The 18,867-nt window shown below is 40.5% G+C and overlaps 1 protein-coding gene across 2 annotated transcripts in view; it reads left to right on the top strand.

The window, feature by feature from the left end:
- Window positions 1-2,963: 2,963 nt before the first annotated feature.
- PCMT1 (protein-L-isoaspartate (D-aspartate) O-methyltransferase) overlaps window positions 2,964-18,867 on the top strand; it is a gene marked incomplete at its 5' end in the record, with an annotated part of 35,841 nt that continues 19,937 nt past the window's right edge. For both annotated transcript variants that reach the window (XM_083858445.1, XM_083858446.1), the window contains 4 exons: window positions 2,964-3,222; window positions 14,963-15,067; window positions 16,178-16,209; window positions 17,955-18,059. In XM_083858445.1, the coding sequence (XP_083714571.1) occupies window positions 2,964-3,222; window positions 14,963-15,067; window positions 16,178-16,209; window positions 17,955-18,059 (501 nt within the window). The remainder of the gene's footprint in view (window positions 3,223-14,962; window positions 15,068-16,177; window positions 16,210-17,954; window positions 18,060-18,867) is intronic.

Raw genomic sequence — 18,867 nt, 5'->3', positions numbered from 1 at the left:
GAGGGATTTATATATAAATGCATGTAAGTACAGCTAGAGGATTGGGATGTGGGTGAATGTGCAGCAAAGGAAGAGGAGCTGATGTGCTTACAGTTAGTGGAATCTTAGTGTCAGAACTGCCATATGGTGGCCCACTCTGGCTGCTGGCATTCCTGTGCCTTTTCCCTAAGAGGACTGTCCATGCAGAAGCTCCCTGGAGAGTCTAGGGAAATGGCTCTACATGTGGAAAATGAAATGGAAGTGCCTGCAATTGCAGATGCCCCTTGGGCATCAGGGGACCAAGGTGCTCACACTGGTTTGGACAAGTAAGGGGGAGCAGGATACAGAAATCCTGAGTATCGGAGCAATGGAGAGGTTCCACATGAATGATGATGCCCAGAAGACATTTTTTTAAATTATTATTTCTGCTTCTATTTTACTCTAGTAAATAATGTCTGTGTTGCTTTTAGTTTAGTCTCAATGGATGTGCTCCTAATAGGTTTTTTAAATGGACTCATGGCCTGAGATTGTGGAACTGAAAGAGTTAGGGACTCCTACATTTGTTTACTGCATAAATGGGTGCATTCTGCCACTACTGGTGCATGCTAGTTTCCCAGGGCCCTTTGAAGCAACTTGGCTTGTCTTAGAGCTCCTGGAAACCTGCCAAGCCAAATGCTGTTTCCTTCACACATGCCTGGTATCCATCCAAGACACCCCAGATATTGTTAAGGAAGGCCCACACTTGTTTTAATTCTCTGAATACTCATGTCAAGAACATGGCAAGTAGATACATTCAGTCAGAAAGCAACTGGGCAAGACTGCAAACTCCTAAGAGAGAAATTCAGGCTTGCTCTTGGTGTTCTGTGACAAGCCTAAGCCTAATTCAAGCTGGTCCTGGTAAGCAGCATCAGTTTGTATGTAAATGGTTTCCGTTGTGTTTTTGGTTTCCCAAGGGGGTAACTATCCTTGGAATGCTTTAAAACATGGGCCAGCTATTTTCTTGCCAGCAACCTCTCTATGTGAGAGCAATGCAGTTTGCTTGAAACTGACAACAGAAAATGTCTTTTGCATTTAAAACAATTAAGTATTTCTAAGCTGTAGTTTTACAATGTCTTATCTGTTCTCTGTACTTGCTGCCCTTTGGGGAATTCCTCTAAATCCATGACTTCTTTCCTTCTCTCTCAGCCCACTGGGTGTAACAGGGAGACCTTTTATATTCTGGGACAGGCTGGGAGCCTCACACAGACTGCAGTTGCCAGATCATGCTCAGGAGAAGCTAGAGGGAGAACACAGAATGAAGCAGTGGATCTGTCTCCAGGATTAAAAGAACCAGATGGGAAGTCTATGGATAGGATCTGGTTGCTATATGCATTGAGCAGCTGTCATATTTGCCCTGGAGTGGCTGCAAGGTAGAGAAGCAGATTCCCACCTTCACTTCTTCACTTGAAGCAGCAATGATTGGATGAAATAGATGTGTTGTGTGGAGCTGGAACAGGTTCAACACTCCCAGCCAAGATGGGCTTTCTCACAGAGAGATCTGTGTAATCTCCCGTGGTGGTGTCTTAGGCCATGTCCTTGTATCAGAAATGCTTTTATGAAAAAAAAAATTATAATACTTGAAATTATATCTGCTGGATGACATCTTGTTTCCCCCAACGTTTATACAATACACTATTGATAGGGCTGACCTATCCATAGTTATGTATCACTATTCTCACGATTCAAAAGCCAAGAACTGCAAACCCTGCTGTCTGGTACCATGTAGATTAAACACCTGTGCCAGTGTGCCTGGTTAAGAAAGAAGTGCTGTAAAACTATTCCTAGGGGTGTGAATTTGCAATGTGCCCATCTGCAGGTACCAGAAGGCAGCCCAAATGCAGAAGTCACAGACCCACTGACAGTGGGTTCCCCAAAATTGCAAAGATGGTATATGCTTTCCCTTTAAACAATAGAAACGTTTATAAATAACAGGTGGCAAACGAATTTTGGCGACAAAATTGATCATAAAGGAGATTCAGAGCGGGGAGAAACACTACATGACTGTGGAAAGTGAATTGTCTGTTTTTCCTCGTTATGTTACAAGCTGTGGGAGGATATGAAGGTGCTACTTTTCCCTTAAGATTGCTACTTCATCATGGGCCTATGCTGGGACCGAATAAAGACACATCGGCATTTACCAAATTCTGAGCTATTGTCCTGGACACCTTTTAAAAGTAGTTTTAATTTGCAACTTGGTCCTACGTCATCGGCATTGCAGGGGCAGATGCTCCCGTGAGACCGGGGTACCCCGGCAGCTCCCAGCACTGCACGGCTGTGCCAACTCTCCCTGTCCTCCACCCCGCCCCAATTCTCGCGTTGTTTCCCGGGTGCCGGTCCCCGCCGCGGCCTGCCGTGGGCACACACGGGACACGCAGCCCCCGCGCCGCCTGGCCAATGGCAGCCTCTAACACGTAGGCCTGGCCCGCGCGGGCTGGCCGCGGCCAATAGGCGCGCCCCATGCAAAACACCGCGCCGGGAGACGCCGCTAATTGGCTCCGTCGCAAGGGCGGCGGGTCGCGCGCTGGGCCCGAGCCGGGAGCTGGCGGCGTAGCCACCGTGATGGGGCTCGCCAGCCCGGACACCGCCTTCTCCGGTACCCGGCCCGTACCGGCTTGTGCCACGGGAGCGGCTAAGGCCGGGGAAAGGGGGAAAGTGCGTGCGCACCAACGGGCCGTTTCGCTATCTCATTCATTAACAGAGCTCCTAGTTCACATACCCGCGCCCCCAGATCCGTCCCGCCCCGCCGCCGTTTCTGAGGCGAGGGCAGGACTGGCGCGAGATCCAGGGCCCCGGCAATAAAGCGCGCGGGCCGGGAGCGGCCGCCGAGCATCCCCGCCCCGGCGCGCGAGGATCTCCCCACGCGCGGCCCCGGGCGCGGTGGGCGCGCATGCGCGGGGGGGCCGCGGCGCGGGCCGGCGGAGCGGCGGCGGCGGCCCGGCCGGGGCATGTCGGGCGCGCGGGGCGGTGGGCGCGTGGCCCCTCCCCTCGGCGAGCGCGCGGCGGCCGCAGCGGCGGCGGCGGCGGGAGGAGGCGGCGAGGAGGCGGCGCCTGTGTCGGCGCTGGAGGTTGTGTCCTTCCTGGGGAAGCTGCTGTGCGCAGTCGCGGCGCTGAAGGCGGCTCTCTACCTGCTCCGCAGAGTGTGCCTAGCGATGGCCTGGAAGTCGGGCGGCGCCAGCCACTCCGAGCTCATCCACAACCTCCGCAGTGAGTCCCGGGGTGGGGGCGCGGGCAGGCGGGGCCCCGGGTGCCGAGGGGGGAGCCTGGGTGCCGGGGGGGCCGTTACCGGCCGCCCGGTGCCCGTTAGCACCGCCCGCCCCGCCGCCGACTGTCACGGGGAGAGGCACCGGCGCCCGGCCGCGGGTCCGTGCTGTCCGTCCGTCCGTCCCTCCGTATCGGCATGTGCGCGTCTGTGTGTCCGGACGGGGGTGTGTCCGGCGAGCCCGGTGCCCGGGCTGGGTGTGTGTCCGGGCGGCGGCGGTGTCGCAGGGCGGGCCGGCTGTTGTTGCGGGAGGCGATGCGGCGGGCGGGGTGGCGCCGATGGCGGGCCCGGAGGGGAGGGAAGCGCCCTGGCTGTTCCGTGCTCGCCGCGTCCCCCCCTCGCCGGCCCCGTTCCCGCCGGCTCGGCCCCGTCCGCCTTGTGCGAGCCGAGGCGGGGCCGGAGGGCCGTGATCTCCCGCACGCCCCGGGATCGGCGTCCGCCTGGCCTCGCTCCGGGCTGGCGGGCGGCGGGACCGGCTGGTGGTGTCGGCGGGCGCCCTCCGCTCTTTGAGGCCCGGGCCGAACAACGCCGCGGGAGCCGCCCGCGTTTGGGAATCGCGCCGGAGAGGCCGCGGGTGTTTGTGTTGTGTGGAAGGGGCGTGCGGCAGCCGTCCCTCCGCCCTCCTCCCCCTCCCGGCGGGGTCCGGAGCGCTCCGCTCCGAGGGCCGGGCTGGGGCCGCGGGGACAGGACGGGGCAGGACAGGAGCTGTCGGGCTGCGGAGCCGCGCTGTGACAGCCCAGCTCTGCCAGCCCAGCTCTGCGGTGCCCGCCCGGCGCTGGGCGCTCCCCGTGCTCGCCCTGGGCTTGTGCTGTCCCCGTGCTGAACGGGGAAGGGAAGGTGCGGGGCGGGCGTCTCTCCGCCGCTGTGCTTCGGTACATCCTCAGGTCTGCAGGTCCTGAGGGGACGGACAGTCAGCACATTCTGTATTCGCAGCTTCCATTTTTCATATTAGAACAGAATTAACTTCTCTTAAATATACTTAGGGTGTCTCTCGTCTCTGCTCCTGGCCTTTTCCCTTCCTCTTCTCAAGTCCGTGTCCTAGATGTACAAGGATGTAGATTTGGAGCCTGTATTATGGCAGTTGTCTCCTATTTTAGTGATACTACAAGACCACAGACAATTCAGCTCTATGGCCTCCTCGTTATTCAGCTGTCCTAGGAGAATCACCCTTGTTGTTTTCTCCTTTCTCCTTTTCTCTGCTTATGTTAGAGCATCTGATCCTGTGGTCTTTTCCAGTATTTCTTTTGAGAACTGTCCCATCCAGAAGAATAATACATGCTGAAGTGTCTTTCTGTTTCCCTGTAAAAACTACTAATTGTTGTAGAGTTTCATTGTAAAAATTCTGTTAAATAAATAGATAATAACTTCTCTAGTTACAAGTGTTGCAATGCATTTTTTTTGTTATTGTTTTGTTCTGCAACTGAAAGGGCTAGAAATACTGTTTCAGTGAAATACTACTGTTCTCTTACACAACAGGGAAAAGCTTTCTGACATAAAAATCAACATTAAGCTCCAAAATACATCCAAAAAGCAGTTATTGCCAGAATAGTCTGTGGTGCTCAGAACCTGAAGGCAAAACCTGTTTCTTTGTTGCAGAAGACAATGACAGTTTTCAACACATGGAAACTGTTCAGGGCGTTGCAAATAATGATGACAAAGCTAAAACCCATTGTAATTAGTGTACAGCAATAGTTGCATAGGAAGAGGAAAGTGAAATAGAAGCACTCAATACTGTAATCTCAAAGTATGCGCTGATGGTAATTATAGTCTGTAGTTTCCCCCTCTCTGTTTTGCATATGCATGCTAAAATGTTTTGAGGGGTGTTAAGCAGGGAAATAGGGGATTGGCAATAAAATATTGTGGAAGCACAGAGGCCTTTGATCTTGCAGCAAGATTGTGTTGTCAGCTTCAGTGGGACTCTTGCCATGGTGTGAGGCTTTATCAGTGCAAAGCAGCTGCTGAATTTAAGACCTTAACTTTCAAGTTAGAGTTCCTCAGGTAAGATGATACCTTGTTGCTAAAGTTGAGAGCAGATTTAGAAGAAAGTACTGTTCAATATGATACAATTCTCCCAGATATGTTTCAACAAACATAAAATTATTGGTTACAGAAAGACTAAAATGTCCTAGAGAATTATTTTGGAGTAAGTAGTAGATCCGTCAATGTATTTTCCCTTCTCTAAAAACAGTAAATGTAGCATTTACAGCATTTTATGCTAAAAGTAAGAATGCAAATTTGATGAGGTTAATTTGATGCTGTCCAGTGTTTGTCTTGTGTGTAACTTGTAAAAGTGTGTGTAATGTTGTGTATATTTTGTGTAACTTAAATAAAATAGTGCAGGTTGTAGTGACATAGTATGTTTTCTTCTGCAGCAAATCCTGGTAGAGAGGTTCTTGCCCCTGCCCTTATGCTGCAATTCTTCTCTTGACTGTTCTTGTAGAATTGCTTGTGAGGGAGGCAGTGCTGTAAGACCGGGTCACTTTCCCGTGACTTGTCAAAGAAACATCAAGATTTGAACTCCTCGATGTCTGTCAGCCTTGTACTGTTATGGTTCAAGAAACCGTGAACTTGGTTCTGGGTAAATTTGGGCTGGGGAGAATGGGAACTTTGTAAAGTGGTTTTGCTTCCAAATAAAAACATCATTGTTATTGACAGTTACTGGTGTTTCTGTTTGGTGGCAATAAAGTTCTCCATTCCATGGCATTTGCTTTACTGCTCACTTCACTGATGCTTTAACTATAGAATTAACTTTTCTGTAACGGTAACAATCTGTGTTAGGACAGTGACAAGTGATTTTGGGTATTTGCAATGTGGATTTAGGCAATTATTCTTTATAGGCTTTATCTTTGCTGTCCTGTCTTGAAAGGAACAAACTAATAAAAAGGGCCCTGGAACTTTGCGTGTTTTTCAGCGCATGCTTAGGGAGAAGTGACTGAAGAGTGTTGCAGTACATTGCTTTGTTGTTTTGATTTTTAACTTCTTGTTGCATTGTAAACATGTTTTTGTGCTGTTAATGACACATCATAGATGCACAATTTGACATATGCAAAATAAACTTGTTTAAAACATGCTCTTCACAACAAAAATGCTGTCCTTGATTGTGCTGTTGCTATGAGATGTTCAGCTGCTTTGTTTCAATGATTCTTGAAAGTACTTCTCATTTTTAAAAAATGCCTTTTTTAATCTGAATGGTTCTTTCTTCATTAAAGCCTAAAACGCATACAGAGTAATTATTTAAATCTTTGTTTCTTCTTAACTGAAAACAGTTGAACACGTGCCTTCAAACTTGAGCAAACATCCCCCTAAAATATATTTAAAGTAAGATCTTTTAACAGACAACATTTCTAGGAAACTCTGTAAATGCAGGTTACTCTAGGGTTAGAGATCACGCTAAACACTGAAATAATTGCCTGTGTTTAAATAAACAACTGACAGGAGTTTTTTTAGATTATGAATCTGTCATATAGAAGTGCTGGGGAAAGGAAAAGAATTGGTGAGTTTTTCACTGTTGTCTTGCCTGGTTGAAAGTCTTTTGAGTCTAAATCTGTAACTTTTTTCCCCTCTCTGTATCTTGAGCTACCTGCCAATAGCTCACTATCAGATTATTTCATCTTTTGTCTTTCATATTTGGGCTTTTGCCGAGTCCTGTTGTTTTACCTGCCAACATCTTAGAAATCAGGTTTTCTTTCACATCTGAAGGACAGAAAAATTGGTTCCTGGTCCAATTCACAAGCAAAGTTCATTAAGTTTCCTTATTGTGCCTTTTTCCTCCAGTCAATGTCATGCTGCCACATGACAAGCTTGCTTTGCTTATTTCTCTGATCATGTTGTGTCAATGGTGTTTCATTACCAATACCTGCTCTTGCACTCCTATTCTCGGTGAAAGTGAAGGTCAATTAACTTGGCCGTGGCTGAAGTTGTTAAATAACTGTAGGTTTGTTTCTTGCTACATTCTTTTACCTTCCTCACCTAATTATCTTGTGTCACAGAAGTTAGCAACTCTAATTTACAAAAATCCATAGAATTTTGAGCCTCACCTAAGATCAAATGTTAATTTTTCAGTATGAATGATGCTTCAAATTGGTACATATTCATGTACTATCAAGGTCTGAGAATTCTATTTTTAAACACGCTAAAGGTATTTCTCCAAGTGTTTTAATTATTTAGTTGTTAAATAATTAAAAATGACATCTTGGCATGCATTATCATGATGAAGACTTACCTGCAATGAATCTGCACCTTTGGTGCAGGTTTCTGGTTGCTGAGGACAAATCTGTTTGGGAACTGCCATGAATGGGAAAGCATTGGATATAATAAGCCTAAGTTAGGTTCAGCAAGCAGTAAACATTGGTTTTGTTTCTTTTCCCATGTCATGTCTTTTCTCTTGGTTTATCCAAATCTCTTCTACATCTAATTTTGCTTAAGGAAGAGTAATGTAACTTAGATGAACATGAAGAAGGGAAATGATAATGGAAATTTAGACCAAATTTAATGACTCCCCTGTACGAGCACTTCTGCAGCCTGTTGTGTGCATTCAGTGACCACCCTTTCCTTCATCATAAATGAATTGAGGCTTCAGTGACTAAGCATTGTAACTTAGGACCGGGTAGGGAAACGGTTAGAAAGTGAACTATTATTTTCAATTAAAAATTAACAATCCACTGATATGTTAATTTAAGAATATCTAAAATTTCTTAGATTTAGTTCATGTCTCAGGTGGCAGACTTGAAATCTGTGATGCTATTTTTTGGAGCACTGAGATTTTAAAAAAAGATTGTTAGCAAGTAATTTGAATAATTGCCTAAAGGAGTTGTTGTGAAACTTTTTTATTTTTAAATAAGATTTGAGTATTTTTTAATGAGTTGCCCATATCAATGAAACATTTGAAGGAATTTCTACACTCTTGATCTTTTAAAATGCAGGCCTTCAAGTAAATCAAGACAACTAAATATCCCAGATAATAGGAAATGATAACAGAGGGAAAGAACCCAACCTAAATTTAAGAACACTTATTATGTTTTATTGGTGTGTAAATTAAGATTATGCTCTTAACTGGTTCTTTGTGTTGTCATTTTTTCCCTTAATGTTAGACAAGATGTCAATGTAATGTTAAAAATATACCTATACTTTCCTAGAAACTCCCAAAATTCAGCGCATCAAAATCCAAGTCCTCGATCATTCAAGAAAAAAAGAGGGATTTTTTTTTTCTGATTATTTACATCAAATTTTTTTATAACTCCTAATAAATCATTTTAATTAAAAATGTTTAGTTCTTTTGCTTGATTGGAGATAGATTTTTATTTTTGTACATGAATATAATGGCATGATATAATTTTTTCCTGGTGGTTTGGAGCTGCCTAGTAATCCATAGAAAAATAGAAATGGTACTAGAAATGTGTCCAAAACCAGTCATTACCGTTGCATGTAGGTGTTTTAAAAAGAGGGAATCTCCTATGGTTTAGCTTCAGTATAACTCTAAATTTTTCTTTTAATGCTACTGTTTCTTTCATCCTGATGTAGTATCAAGAGATCACTAAGGGCTACTGGAAAGCCTAGAAAGAAATGTATAATGTTTATGTTCTCTTGAGTGATTGTTTATGTGAATATTATCCCTCAAAGTATTGTTCTTTAGTGCTACATAACACTAAGTAAATAATTTAATTAATTTTCAAATTAGGTTAATTTTATTAATGTTTTCATTTTTAATTTGAATTACTAACACTTTGCAAAAACTGAGTGAACTCTTTTAAAGCTTGAGATCAGTAAACTGTGGACTTCTCCTGGGCTGGCTGACTTGTAAGTTACATTTTAAGACTTCAGAACATGAATACTTCAATAGTAGACTTTAGCACAAAATAGTTTTAAATGCTTGCACTATTGAAATACAGCTTCAGAAATTCTTCCTAATTTCTTCTAGCAGGACAGCTCTTTGTCATTTTTGTCCCAAGAGTCAGAGTTATATTTTGCTGGTCTTCTGATTTTCCTCAATTTCTGTGTAGTACTAGTGCCTGCCTTAATGGAACCACCTTCATAATAACAAGCTCTTCATGTGGTCTAGCTGCTGGTCCTAACAGCGCAGGCTTTTCAGAAAACTGCAGAGTGCTTGCATGGAATCTGCTCAGTAAGGTGTGAGATGTGCACCATCTGCCTTCTTTACGGATCTAAAGCTGTAAGTAGTTTTGCCTCAAGCCCTACTGTGAAGAGAGTTTCTTGTCTATCTGTCTGATCCAGCTGAGTTTCTCTTAAGCTCTGCAACATTTTTTCGTTATTACGATGGTTGTTGCCAGTTTGTATTGAACTCTTTAGTTTTGACTTTCCATGTGATGTGTAAGTAAAGTTCAGCATTCTCAAATGTTGAGGGATTGAGGGGTGCTCTGAAGTTAAAGTCTCCCTCATCTGCACGTGGATGTTAAACTTGATTGGAAGATGAAGTTCTATGTTTTTGTGTGCAGAAACCAACCTTAAAGTTACTTTCTTCTTTTGTGTACTCCTCAAAGTTTCTTCATTCGTGTGTTGATACGGATTTAGACAAAATCAACATAACCATTATGATAAATATGAGTACATTACAGAGAACTTCTGTGTAAATCCATGTGCTGCCAGGCTGTGTTAGTAGGCCTTCCTCCTTCCCCGGAGAAGAAAATTGTTAATACCAACTTTGTAACATTGGCCTGAAGTAGGAGAGGGCAATACAGCTGTGGTTAAAATGTCTAAATTAGTTAACTGCAGACTTTCAGATCCATGAAAATGAATAGAAAACTCTTACATGTTACACCAAAATGGATAGGTTGTTTTTAAAGGTGATTCTAATTAAGTAGGGAAGGAATTCTACCTTAAAGTAAAAGTGAAATGTTGATAGGTAAGTTTGTATTTAACCAAAGCTTGAGGCTATATACTAATTTGTTGTGTTGAGCCTAGCTTATGATTCCCATGTTGTTTTACCTCTGCAGCTTTTGAGTAGCATTTAAATGGTAATTCAATATTATTATTATTATTACTCCCGTTCTTTTTAGTTTCAGTCACTTTGGAATTTTCATGGAACTTTATACTGACTTTGTAATATATGGACTGTAAGATTAGCTCTGATGGAGTCTTGCTTTCCTCAGTCTTTGTCTCTGAACGATGGGCTCTCAAGTGATTCCTTCCAGTGAGATGTATGCAACATCCTGTTTGGATAATATTTGGATATCGTGAATCCAAATCACAGGGACAATAGATGGGCAGCTGAATGTTTGAGGCAGATAGCTCTTAAATTATCAGCAAAGCACAAGAAGTTTGCATGTATGAACTGTACAAGAAACACTTGTTTACAAACACCTACTTTCAATTTCTTTAGCACAAAGAGCTTTGTATGTATTGGGTCAGTGTCTGTTACTGGATCTTAGGGTGCTGATGCATCACTTCTTGTTCTAAGTGCTTTCTTTGTGTTCATGCTTCACAGTAAAATCTTCCAATGCTTGTTACTTAAATAAAATTCTGTTAACTGAACCACATTCTTTCCCATCTTCTTTCTTCCTCTGCTCAAACAAAAAGACCCTGAATTTAAAAATGTCAGTTGATCAAGTGCTTAAAACCAACAATCTTGACATTGCTTGCAAATCAAGATACTGTTCTGTTCCAGCCTGTCCTCTGGAAAGCTGCTGGCTGGTTTGTGGGGGTCAGATGGAGACTGTCATTTGACCTTGTCCTTCACTATATCCATGTCTTTACAAGTGAGAGGCATGGATTAGATGGATGGACCGTTTGATAGATAAAGCTGGGTGGTGGCACTCAGAAGAGTTGTGGTCAAAAGCTCTGTGTCTGAGTGTAGATTGTGATGAGTGATGTTGCTCAGGGCCTGGCACCCGGACTGGTGTTGTTTAACATCTCTGTTATTGACACTGACAGCGGGGTTGAGTGCACCCTCTGCAAGTTTGTGGAGAACAAACTGTCCTGCATCAAAAGTGACGTGGCCATCAGGGCAAGAGAGGCAATTCTGCCCCTCTGCTCTGGCGAGACCCTACCTGGAGTGCTGCATCCAGCTCTGGGGCCTCCAACATAAGAAGGAACTAGTTGACCTTTAAGGTTTTTTCTAACCCAAACCATTCTATGATTTGTCACATCAGTAATTATAATCTACATGAATGAATCTTTTGTAACATAAAGCTATATGTGCTTTGCATCATGCCTTAAGACCTCTGTATGATTTAAAAATATCACTGTTTTGCTGAAAATTTGTCCTCCAAAGTGAAGTATTCTGTCGTGGTTATGGAGAAAGTAATCAAAGCTGAACTCTGTGGATGCTGAAGTAGTTGCACAGTAAATGGTTTTGGGATTTGCAAGAGCATTTTTTAAATACATAAACTCAGCCACGGGAGGAGTTTGAGTAGGTGTAATAGTTTGTATAGTAAGCTTGTGTGCTGGATCATGTGGCAATGACACATCCTCTTTTCTGCTCTGGAAGCCAGTGTTGGTGTAGATGTTGCTAGTATTTTATGGTTTGGTTAGAAGTGTGTTTGATCAACAGTCAGGATACCATCAGTGAGGTAGGCAATTCTTTGAAACATAAGCACTTCAGTAGTGCATTTGTTGCTAAATAAAAGACAAAATAAAAAGATAGGTTTTTTATTTGTTTCAAGTCCATGGTGCCTTTTCAGATTCTTCTTTCCTTGCTCTCTGACAGCCAACTGCCCAGTTTCCCAGGTTACATTCAACAGTGGTGTATTCCCACCTTCAAGTCCAAGGACTACTCTGAGCTCTTTTCCTGTTTTCATGGTGTTATTTGTGGAAAAGAGGCAGACCAGCGAGAGTTTTCAAAACATGCTCCAATTATGTCAAGTTGTCATTGCCACAGCCTCTGCACAGAGTAACTCTTGAACTTGGCAGGCAGTGCTCCACTGTTAAGTACTTACTTTTTGGCTTCAGCCCTTTGAAGCTTGGAAATTGTGCTGATATAACTCTGTTTTATTTGAGTTTACTGTTTATTTCAAGCTGTCAGTGTGTTTGCATATTATCCTTTCCTTGTAAACACTTTAATACCTGATTTGTTTGCAGTACAAACTGATTATTGGTCTTGAAACCCAACAGTCTCCTCAAGGAGAGTTTTCTCTGCACATTAGAATTGGAAAGGATATTCCACTGTACATTTAATTGTCAATTATTTTCTTGCAATATACAGCTTCATTTTAAGATCTAGAAAATGGTTTTAGTTAGCATTTTATTAATAGTTAATTTATTTTTGATTGTGGTTTTTTTTGGTAGAGATGGCATGAAATTAGAATGTTGTCTTTGCAATATAAGCTTCTATTATTGGCTTCTTTAGGGGATATACTTGTTTTCTGGACTTAATTGAGAATTTGTTAGAGACATGTTTTAGATAGAATTAAGATCCTGGCAACTGGATCATCTTGGGACTGACTATTGCAGGAAAGAAAGGACTTTTTTGCAATTTGGTACCTTACAGTTGCTGTGTTTCCCTATATTCAGCTGTGAGACTAAGAAAAAAAATATTATTATTATCAACACAATAAAAATTACAACTAAGTCAATATTGACCTTACTATTTAGGGCTTGATTGTTTTTCTTATTTCCCACCTAAAATTTGACGTTATTTCCATTGTATAATAAGCAAATTTGAAAATCTATGGGGGGATAGCTGAGAGAGTGGGGTTTTTTTATGAGGATGGAGCATTATTCAGTAATTGAAATAAACGGCTGACAGCGGATTCAGCTTCTCCCACAGATTCTGCTGGAGACTCTGAATATGGATATCTTTCAATTCTTATTTACTGACAAAAGAGACGACAGTAATCAAAGACAATACAAGAGTCAGAAAATCTCACAATTGTTTGCTGAATGAGAGCATCCTGAGCCTTTATCTCTTCACTTTTGTTATAATCAGGCTTGCTTATTCCTTTTTTTTTAAAGTATAATTGATTTGGAGATACTAACTTCTTAGTGATTCCTAATGAGAGTCTAACAGTAAAAGTTTGATTTTTTGGTTTTTATGCTTTGTTCACAGAACTGCTATACAACTAATCCAACTAATTTCTAGTGGTCAGGGATTTTTTTTTTTCTCCTTACTATTCTCTGTTATTAGTACCAATGTATTAATGGATTGATTTTTTTTGTGGTTTTTTGGGTACAATTTTGCTCGGTAAGTAAACATATGAACTGCTGCAAAGGGTTGCTGGCTCGGGTTTAAAACCTTACTAAAAATGAGTTTCTTCTAACTGGAACTGCTGTAGTATTTAGTTCAAAATGAAGTAAAAGAACAGGACATGTCTATTGTGTGGGGACATTGTAAGTAGAGGGACATGTAAGAGGAGCTTATGCTTTTTCTGGGATTTACCAGATACAGAAATATTTTTTTTAAATAATATTTTTTTAAAAGGAATTGTTTTTCTTAAAATGTTCCTTAGTAATAGTATATTCCTTTTGCAGTTCTAAGTGATACTTTGTCTTCAGACCAAAGGGAATGTGATCTGAGGAGTTATTTTCCTTTCTGAATTCAAGTCTATCTTATATAGGATAATTAATTCTGGACACAGATAGTAGATAAGGAAAAAAGACAGGAAAATTCCATGATTAATAGGTGTAGGTGGGAGCACCCAGTAAACAGTCAGGAAAGTCTCTGCAGCAGTTAGCCCAGTCCTGTTGTTGGTGGTACTTGAAAAAAACTCACTGGTGCAACTTCAGGACAATCTTACAGAAGTTCCATAATCTGATTTTCATGTTTTGGGTTAGATATTAATGGTGCTCAAATGATCTTTTTTGTCTTTTAAAGTACAATTTTGCAAAGAAATTGTAATTTAAAGAAAGTAGTTAACGAAGCAATCCATCATTGAAATGTCAGTTATTTGTCAATTATCTCTTAATGCAAGTAATTAGTTAATTTCTTGCATTTGTTTTCCAAAGTTTTTTGTTATTCATTAATGGGCTTTTCAGAACTTCAAAAAAATGGAATTATTAATGTTTAAAAAAACTTCAGTAAAACAGCAAGGAAAAATGGCTACTTCTGACATTTTATATGCACATGCATTTATATTTTATTTTGAAAAGTGTAAAAAGATTCAGTGTTTTGATACAGAAACTTTTTTGCCTCAGTCTGTCCCAGCAAAAGAATTCCAATTCAGTGGGAGTTTCCTTACAAAAGGATTTTTTTTTCTTTGCTAACAGAAGGCAAAGAGATCTGGAGACTAAAGTACTGAGCAATGATGCTTCACATTTCCAACTTGCTTTTGTGTATTTTTCAATAATTACTTGTATAGATTCTTAGAAATGTGAAGTATATCTTGTTTGGTGTGCATAGTAATACTAATGTCTTACTGACTGTATTTTCGGGATTTATCAAAGGTGTGCATGAAGTTGAGTTTTCCTGGGGTGTAGATCTTTACCAATGGCTTCAGAAAAGCATTTGTAACTGCAGGGAAAGTCTTGTTCAACATTCACTGGCTTAAGCATTGTTTGATCTCTGGACCCCAGATTTAATTTCAGTATCACAGAAGGGTTTGGGCTAAAGGGACCTTTAAAGATGGTGTAGTCCAACCCCTGCCACAGGCAGTATGATGAGACTAAGAGTGTTAGAGATCTGTGTGAGACACATGATTTCTCCCAATGCTATGAATATGTTAATAAATTTCACAGACTCCTGCATTGCAGAAGAGAAACAATCTCTTCATTTTTATATATTTTTTTTGTTTATAGAAAATGGAATAATCAAAACAGACAAGGTATTTGAAGTAATGCTGGCTACAGACCGTTGCCACTATGCAAAATACAACCCTTACATGGACTCTCCACAGTCTATAGGTAAGAGCATCTTGCAAAAGTGATTGAGATTGTTTTAATTTGTGTAACTTTGACTGCTTTTGTCACTTATGTGTTAAGAATGTAAAAATACTTTTTTTTAATTTGAAAGGTTGTTTAGTTCTTCATCAATTTATTGCATACTTTTTAACTAAGCTTCAATTTCTTGTGGAATGCAGTTGGCCTATTTGGATACATCAGGTAGAGAGGTGTTTTTCAGCCAATATTAATATGTGTAAATATGTGTTTATTTTTCAAGCCACAGCAACTTGTGATGGTGCAGCTGATGAATACTTAAAAATAATTTATATCCAGTTTATGGTAGAAACATTCCTTATCTTTACAGAAATTAATCAGTTGGGACCAATGCAAAGTTTCTTAACTGTTACATGAAATCTTTAAAAATAGGCTTTGAATGGGAAGGTCTACTGATAGGACAGTTGCTTTATCTTTCCAAGACAAGAGAAAGAGCTATGTAAATGTACTAATTTCTTTTTTCTTGATCTTCTTCCTGCTTTTAGTAGTACATGGTGAGTGAATTTTATTAGGATTTTGTTAGTTGTATAGGAAAATTAAAAAATATTTTAAGATACATACTCAAATGCTTATGTATTTTTACAAAAACAAATATAGGTGAGTGTTCCTCTCATTCTTATAGGTGTTTGTCCTCATTTGCTGTTTGCAGAATACACGAGGTTGTTCTCCAGGTGTTCTATGGTCACCACTACATGAAACTCTTAACTAACAAATTCAGATTTTTACATAGGGGCTGACTAAAAAAGGAATGACATTATTCTGGGGGACATTACTCTTCTGAATTAAACCTACTTGCTCAATATGTGATATTCATTCAACGTGTAGTGACAAAATGGAGATTGTAGCTAAGATCAAGAATAAAATTCTTTTTTTTTCCTGTCCAGAGTTGACACAGAGTAGCTTTCAGCTGACGTAACTCACTTCTGATGTAGAGTACCTGTGTGACTGCTGGGGTGTGGATATTATAGCCTAAATGAGGGTGACAGTGAAGGTGTTGCACTTTATAGTCAAGGTAATAAAGATTTTAATGTTGCTGTCTGAACAACAATGAACATCTTCCATTCTCTTGTTTTACAGGTTTCCAAGCAACAATCAGTGCTCCACATATGGTAAGCTTTAAACCTAGGTGATTAGTATAAACTGTGATTTTATAAACATCCAGGTGCTTTTGAAATAAAGTATTTACCCTAGTAAATTTAATGAGCAGTTGGTTACAGTGACACTTCTGTGAATAGCCTACTGGGAGGAAGTAGAAAAGATTGATCAACATTTTTCTTGCAGATGTGCAATAATAGAATGAGGGGTAGGGGGCAAAAAAATGCAACATAGGAAAATCTGATTAGTTCCTAGAGTTTTTAAAAAAAAAATGAGGATAGTTGGCCACTGAAACAGGCTTTGCAGCTTGTGGAAATTCTGTTCTTTGATACACAAAGAAGCTCACTGAACAGGGTTCTAAGCAACCTAATTTAAAATGCCCCTGTATTGAAAGAGGATTGGACCAGAATATTTCCAGAGATCTTTCCATTGTAAATTACTCTGTAGTTTATAAAATCATAAGAATTCAGGAGTGAATGACAGTGATTCCTATAGTAGGGTACTGCTGTAATGCCTTTAAATCTTTGGACAGGAAAAAAGATACATTGTACTGAGTTGCAGGGTTTTTGCCAAGTGGTCTGTGACCAGAGTGAGTGTTCCAGTTGGGATTTCAGAGGATACATCTAACCCACATACAGTTTTTCTGTGTATCTTTATTTGAGATAAAAGGTGTATAGAAGCAAGTATTTTGTCTTTGTGATGTTTGGAAAGTGTATAAAAATAGTAAAAGTCTGCTTCTCTTGACTAAAAACTGTGTAGTTTGCTTAGAATTTACGTAGTTATCAATACAAAAAAATCAGGACTTTTGTACAGTGATGTTAATGATACTATTCAAGAAAAGACAGAAAAAAGTATTGTTGCTAAGGGGAAAAATAAGTAGTAATTATGGTTCAAAATTTTTAAGTCTCTTGAGTCATTATTTTTCCACTGCTTAGCAGTAGTAGTGTATGAAGTGTTAGAGCAAAAAGGTAATACATCTTCTAAGCAAATATTAACAAGAAATGTTCTAATAGAGAGTATTCTAATTATTTGGGTTTTCTGGGGGGGATGGATTAAGCTGAAAGAGTATGGTAATGGCTATCCTTGAAACATGAAAGAACAAATTGTTTTTTTAGTGTGCAGCCTAAGCTTAGTTTGTGTACTGGTCCACCGTGTAGCAAAGCAAAAGTCATCAAGTGTGTCTACAGACTATTGCATTTCATACCTGAGCCTGGCTATCTGCCTTTGTAAGAGACAGATAAAGTTTTTCCTATTCTTTGATTCAGCAAGTGTGCAGGTAATACAGGAGGTAGTTTTAATAGCCATTTTTCTTGATGCTCTAGAGCTGCCTTCTTCCTAGCTAGTTTTTGTACCAGCTTATTCCAGTGCATATAGCATAATGATAAACTAAATTCTTTATTGGCCATATACTACCAGAATAGTAAGAGTCACCAGACCTGAGGAGAAATAAACTGATTTATAGTGTCTTTCCCAATATATAAGTAGAGTCTATGCTAGAAGCTTGAATGGTCAGTTGAGGCTTTGTATATGGATACTAACAAAAAAAAAATACACCCATGAAATTTGTTGAAGCTAATGAAATAACAATGATTATGTCATGAAGTTAACTCCTCTCCCCCATTTTTTGTAATAGAAATGATTCTGAAATTCCTTACACAGATGCTCAGGGCATTTCCCAAAATCTCTGAAGAAATTAACATATATTGAGTAGAACAAGACACTTAAAATAATTTGAAATTTTGTCTCTGTCTTCTCTTAGCATGCATACGCACTTGAACTTCTGTCTGAGCAGTTACATGAAGGAGCCAAAGCACTTGATGTAGGATCTGGAAGTGGAATTCTTACAGCATGCTTTTCACGAATGGTAAGTTGTTCAGTTTAATCACTTGATCATCGGAACTGCTTGAACTCGAGTGTAACTCTGAATTACAGGGCAAAGAAAAGCACTTGTCCACTTTGTAGTACACTGAAATATATTATACAGAAAATAACTTTCTCTCCTGGCTGTGATTGGTACCCATTTCTTATGGTAGCTGATACTAGATGTTCATGGTAAATGGTCCAATAAATCGTATAATGGTGAAGAAACTACCTAACAAGGAAGTTTAGGGATTTTGGATTGTTTTGGGGTTTTTTTTAGTGATTGAATTTTAGTTGTTGCTTTATACCTTGAAGGAAGAAGATGTTTGTCTTGAACAGTTCCATTTTTGTTATCTTGTGTGGCTTTGAATGTTCTCGTGATAGATTGTCATGGATTCCTGTTATGATGGGAGCTTAGTGAAGCCTAAAAGAATCCTATTTCCACAGGAAAAAAATCTTAAGTATATATATAAATTGTCTTTGAATTTAATTCCTTTCTTTCCTTGTTATATTGCACAAGCATTACTATAAATGTCCATTTAACCTTTTGTAAGTTAGATATTAATTTGAGTTTTACATCCTTGCCAAGTAACTTAATCTCAGTTGTATTATTCAACCTGTATCTAAGGAATTTTCTGTGTTCTTAGCTATCTTACATTGCGGCGGGGGGAAAGCTGAAAAAATTTGGGGTTTAGTGGCTGTAGCTATTGTATTGTTAGACTGATCCATGAAGAGAAATATAATCAGTTCTTCTTTCTCTGTTCCAGGGCTTTATAATTGCTTTATGATTAGTAGGGGCCTTCATTAAACTG

The sequence above is a fragment of the Zosterops lateralis genome (genome assembly GCF_965231275.1).
Source record: "Zosterops lateralis genome assembly, chromosome: 3".
In the NCBI taxonomy this organism is placed as follows: Eukaryota; Metazoa; Chordata; class Aves; order Passeriformes; family Zosteropidae; genus Zosterops; species Zosterops lateralis.
This window is presented reverse-complemented; position numbering and strand designations above follow the sequence as displayed.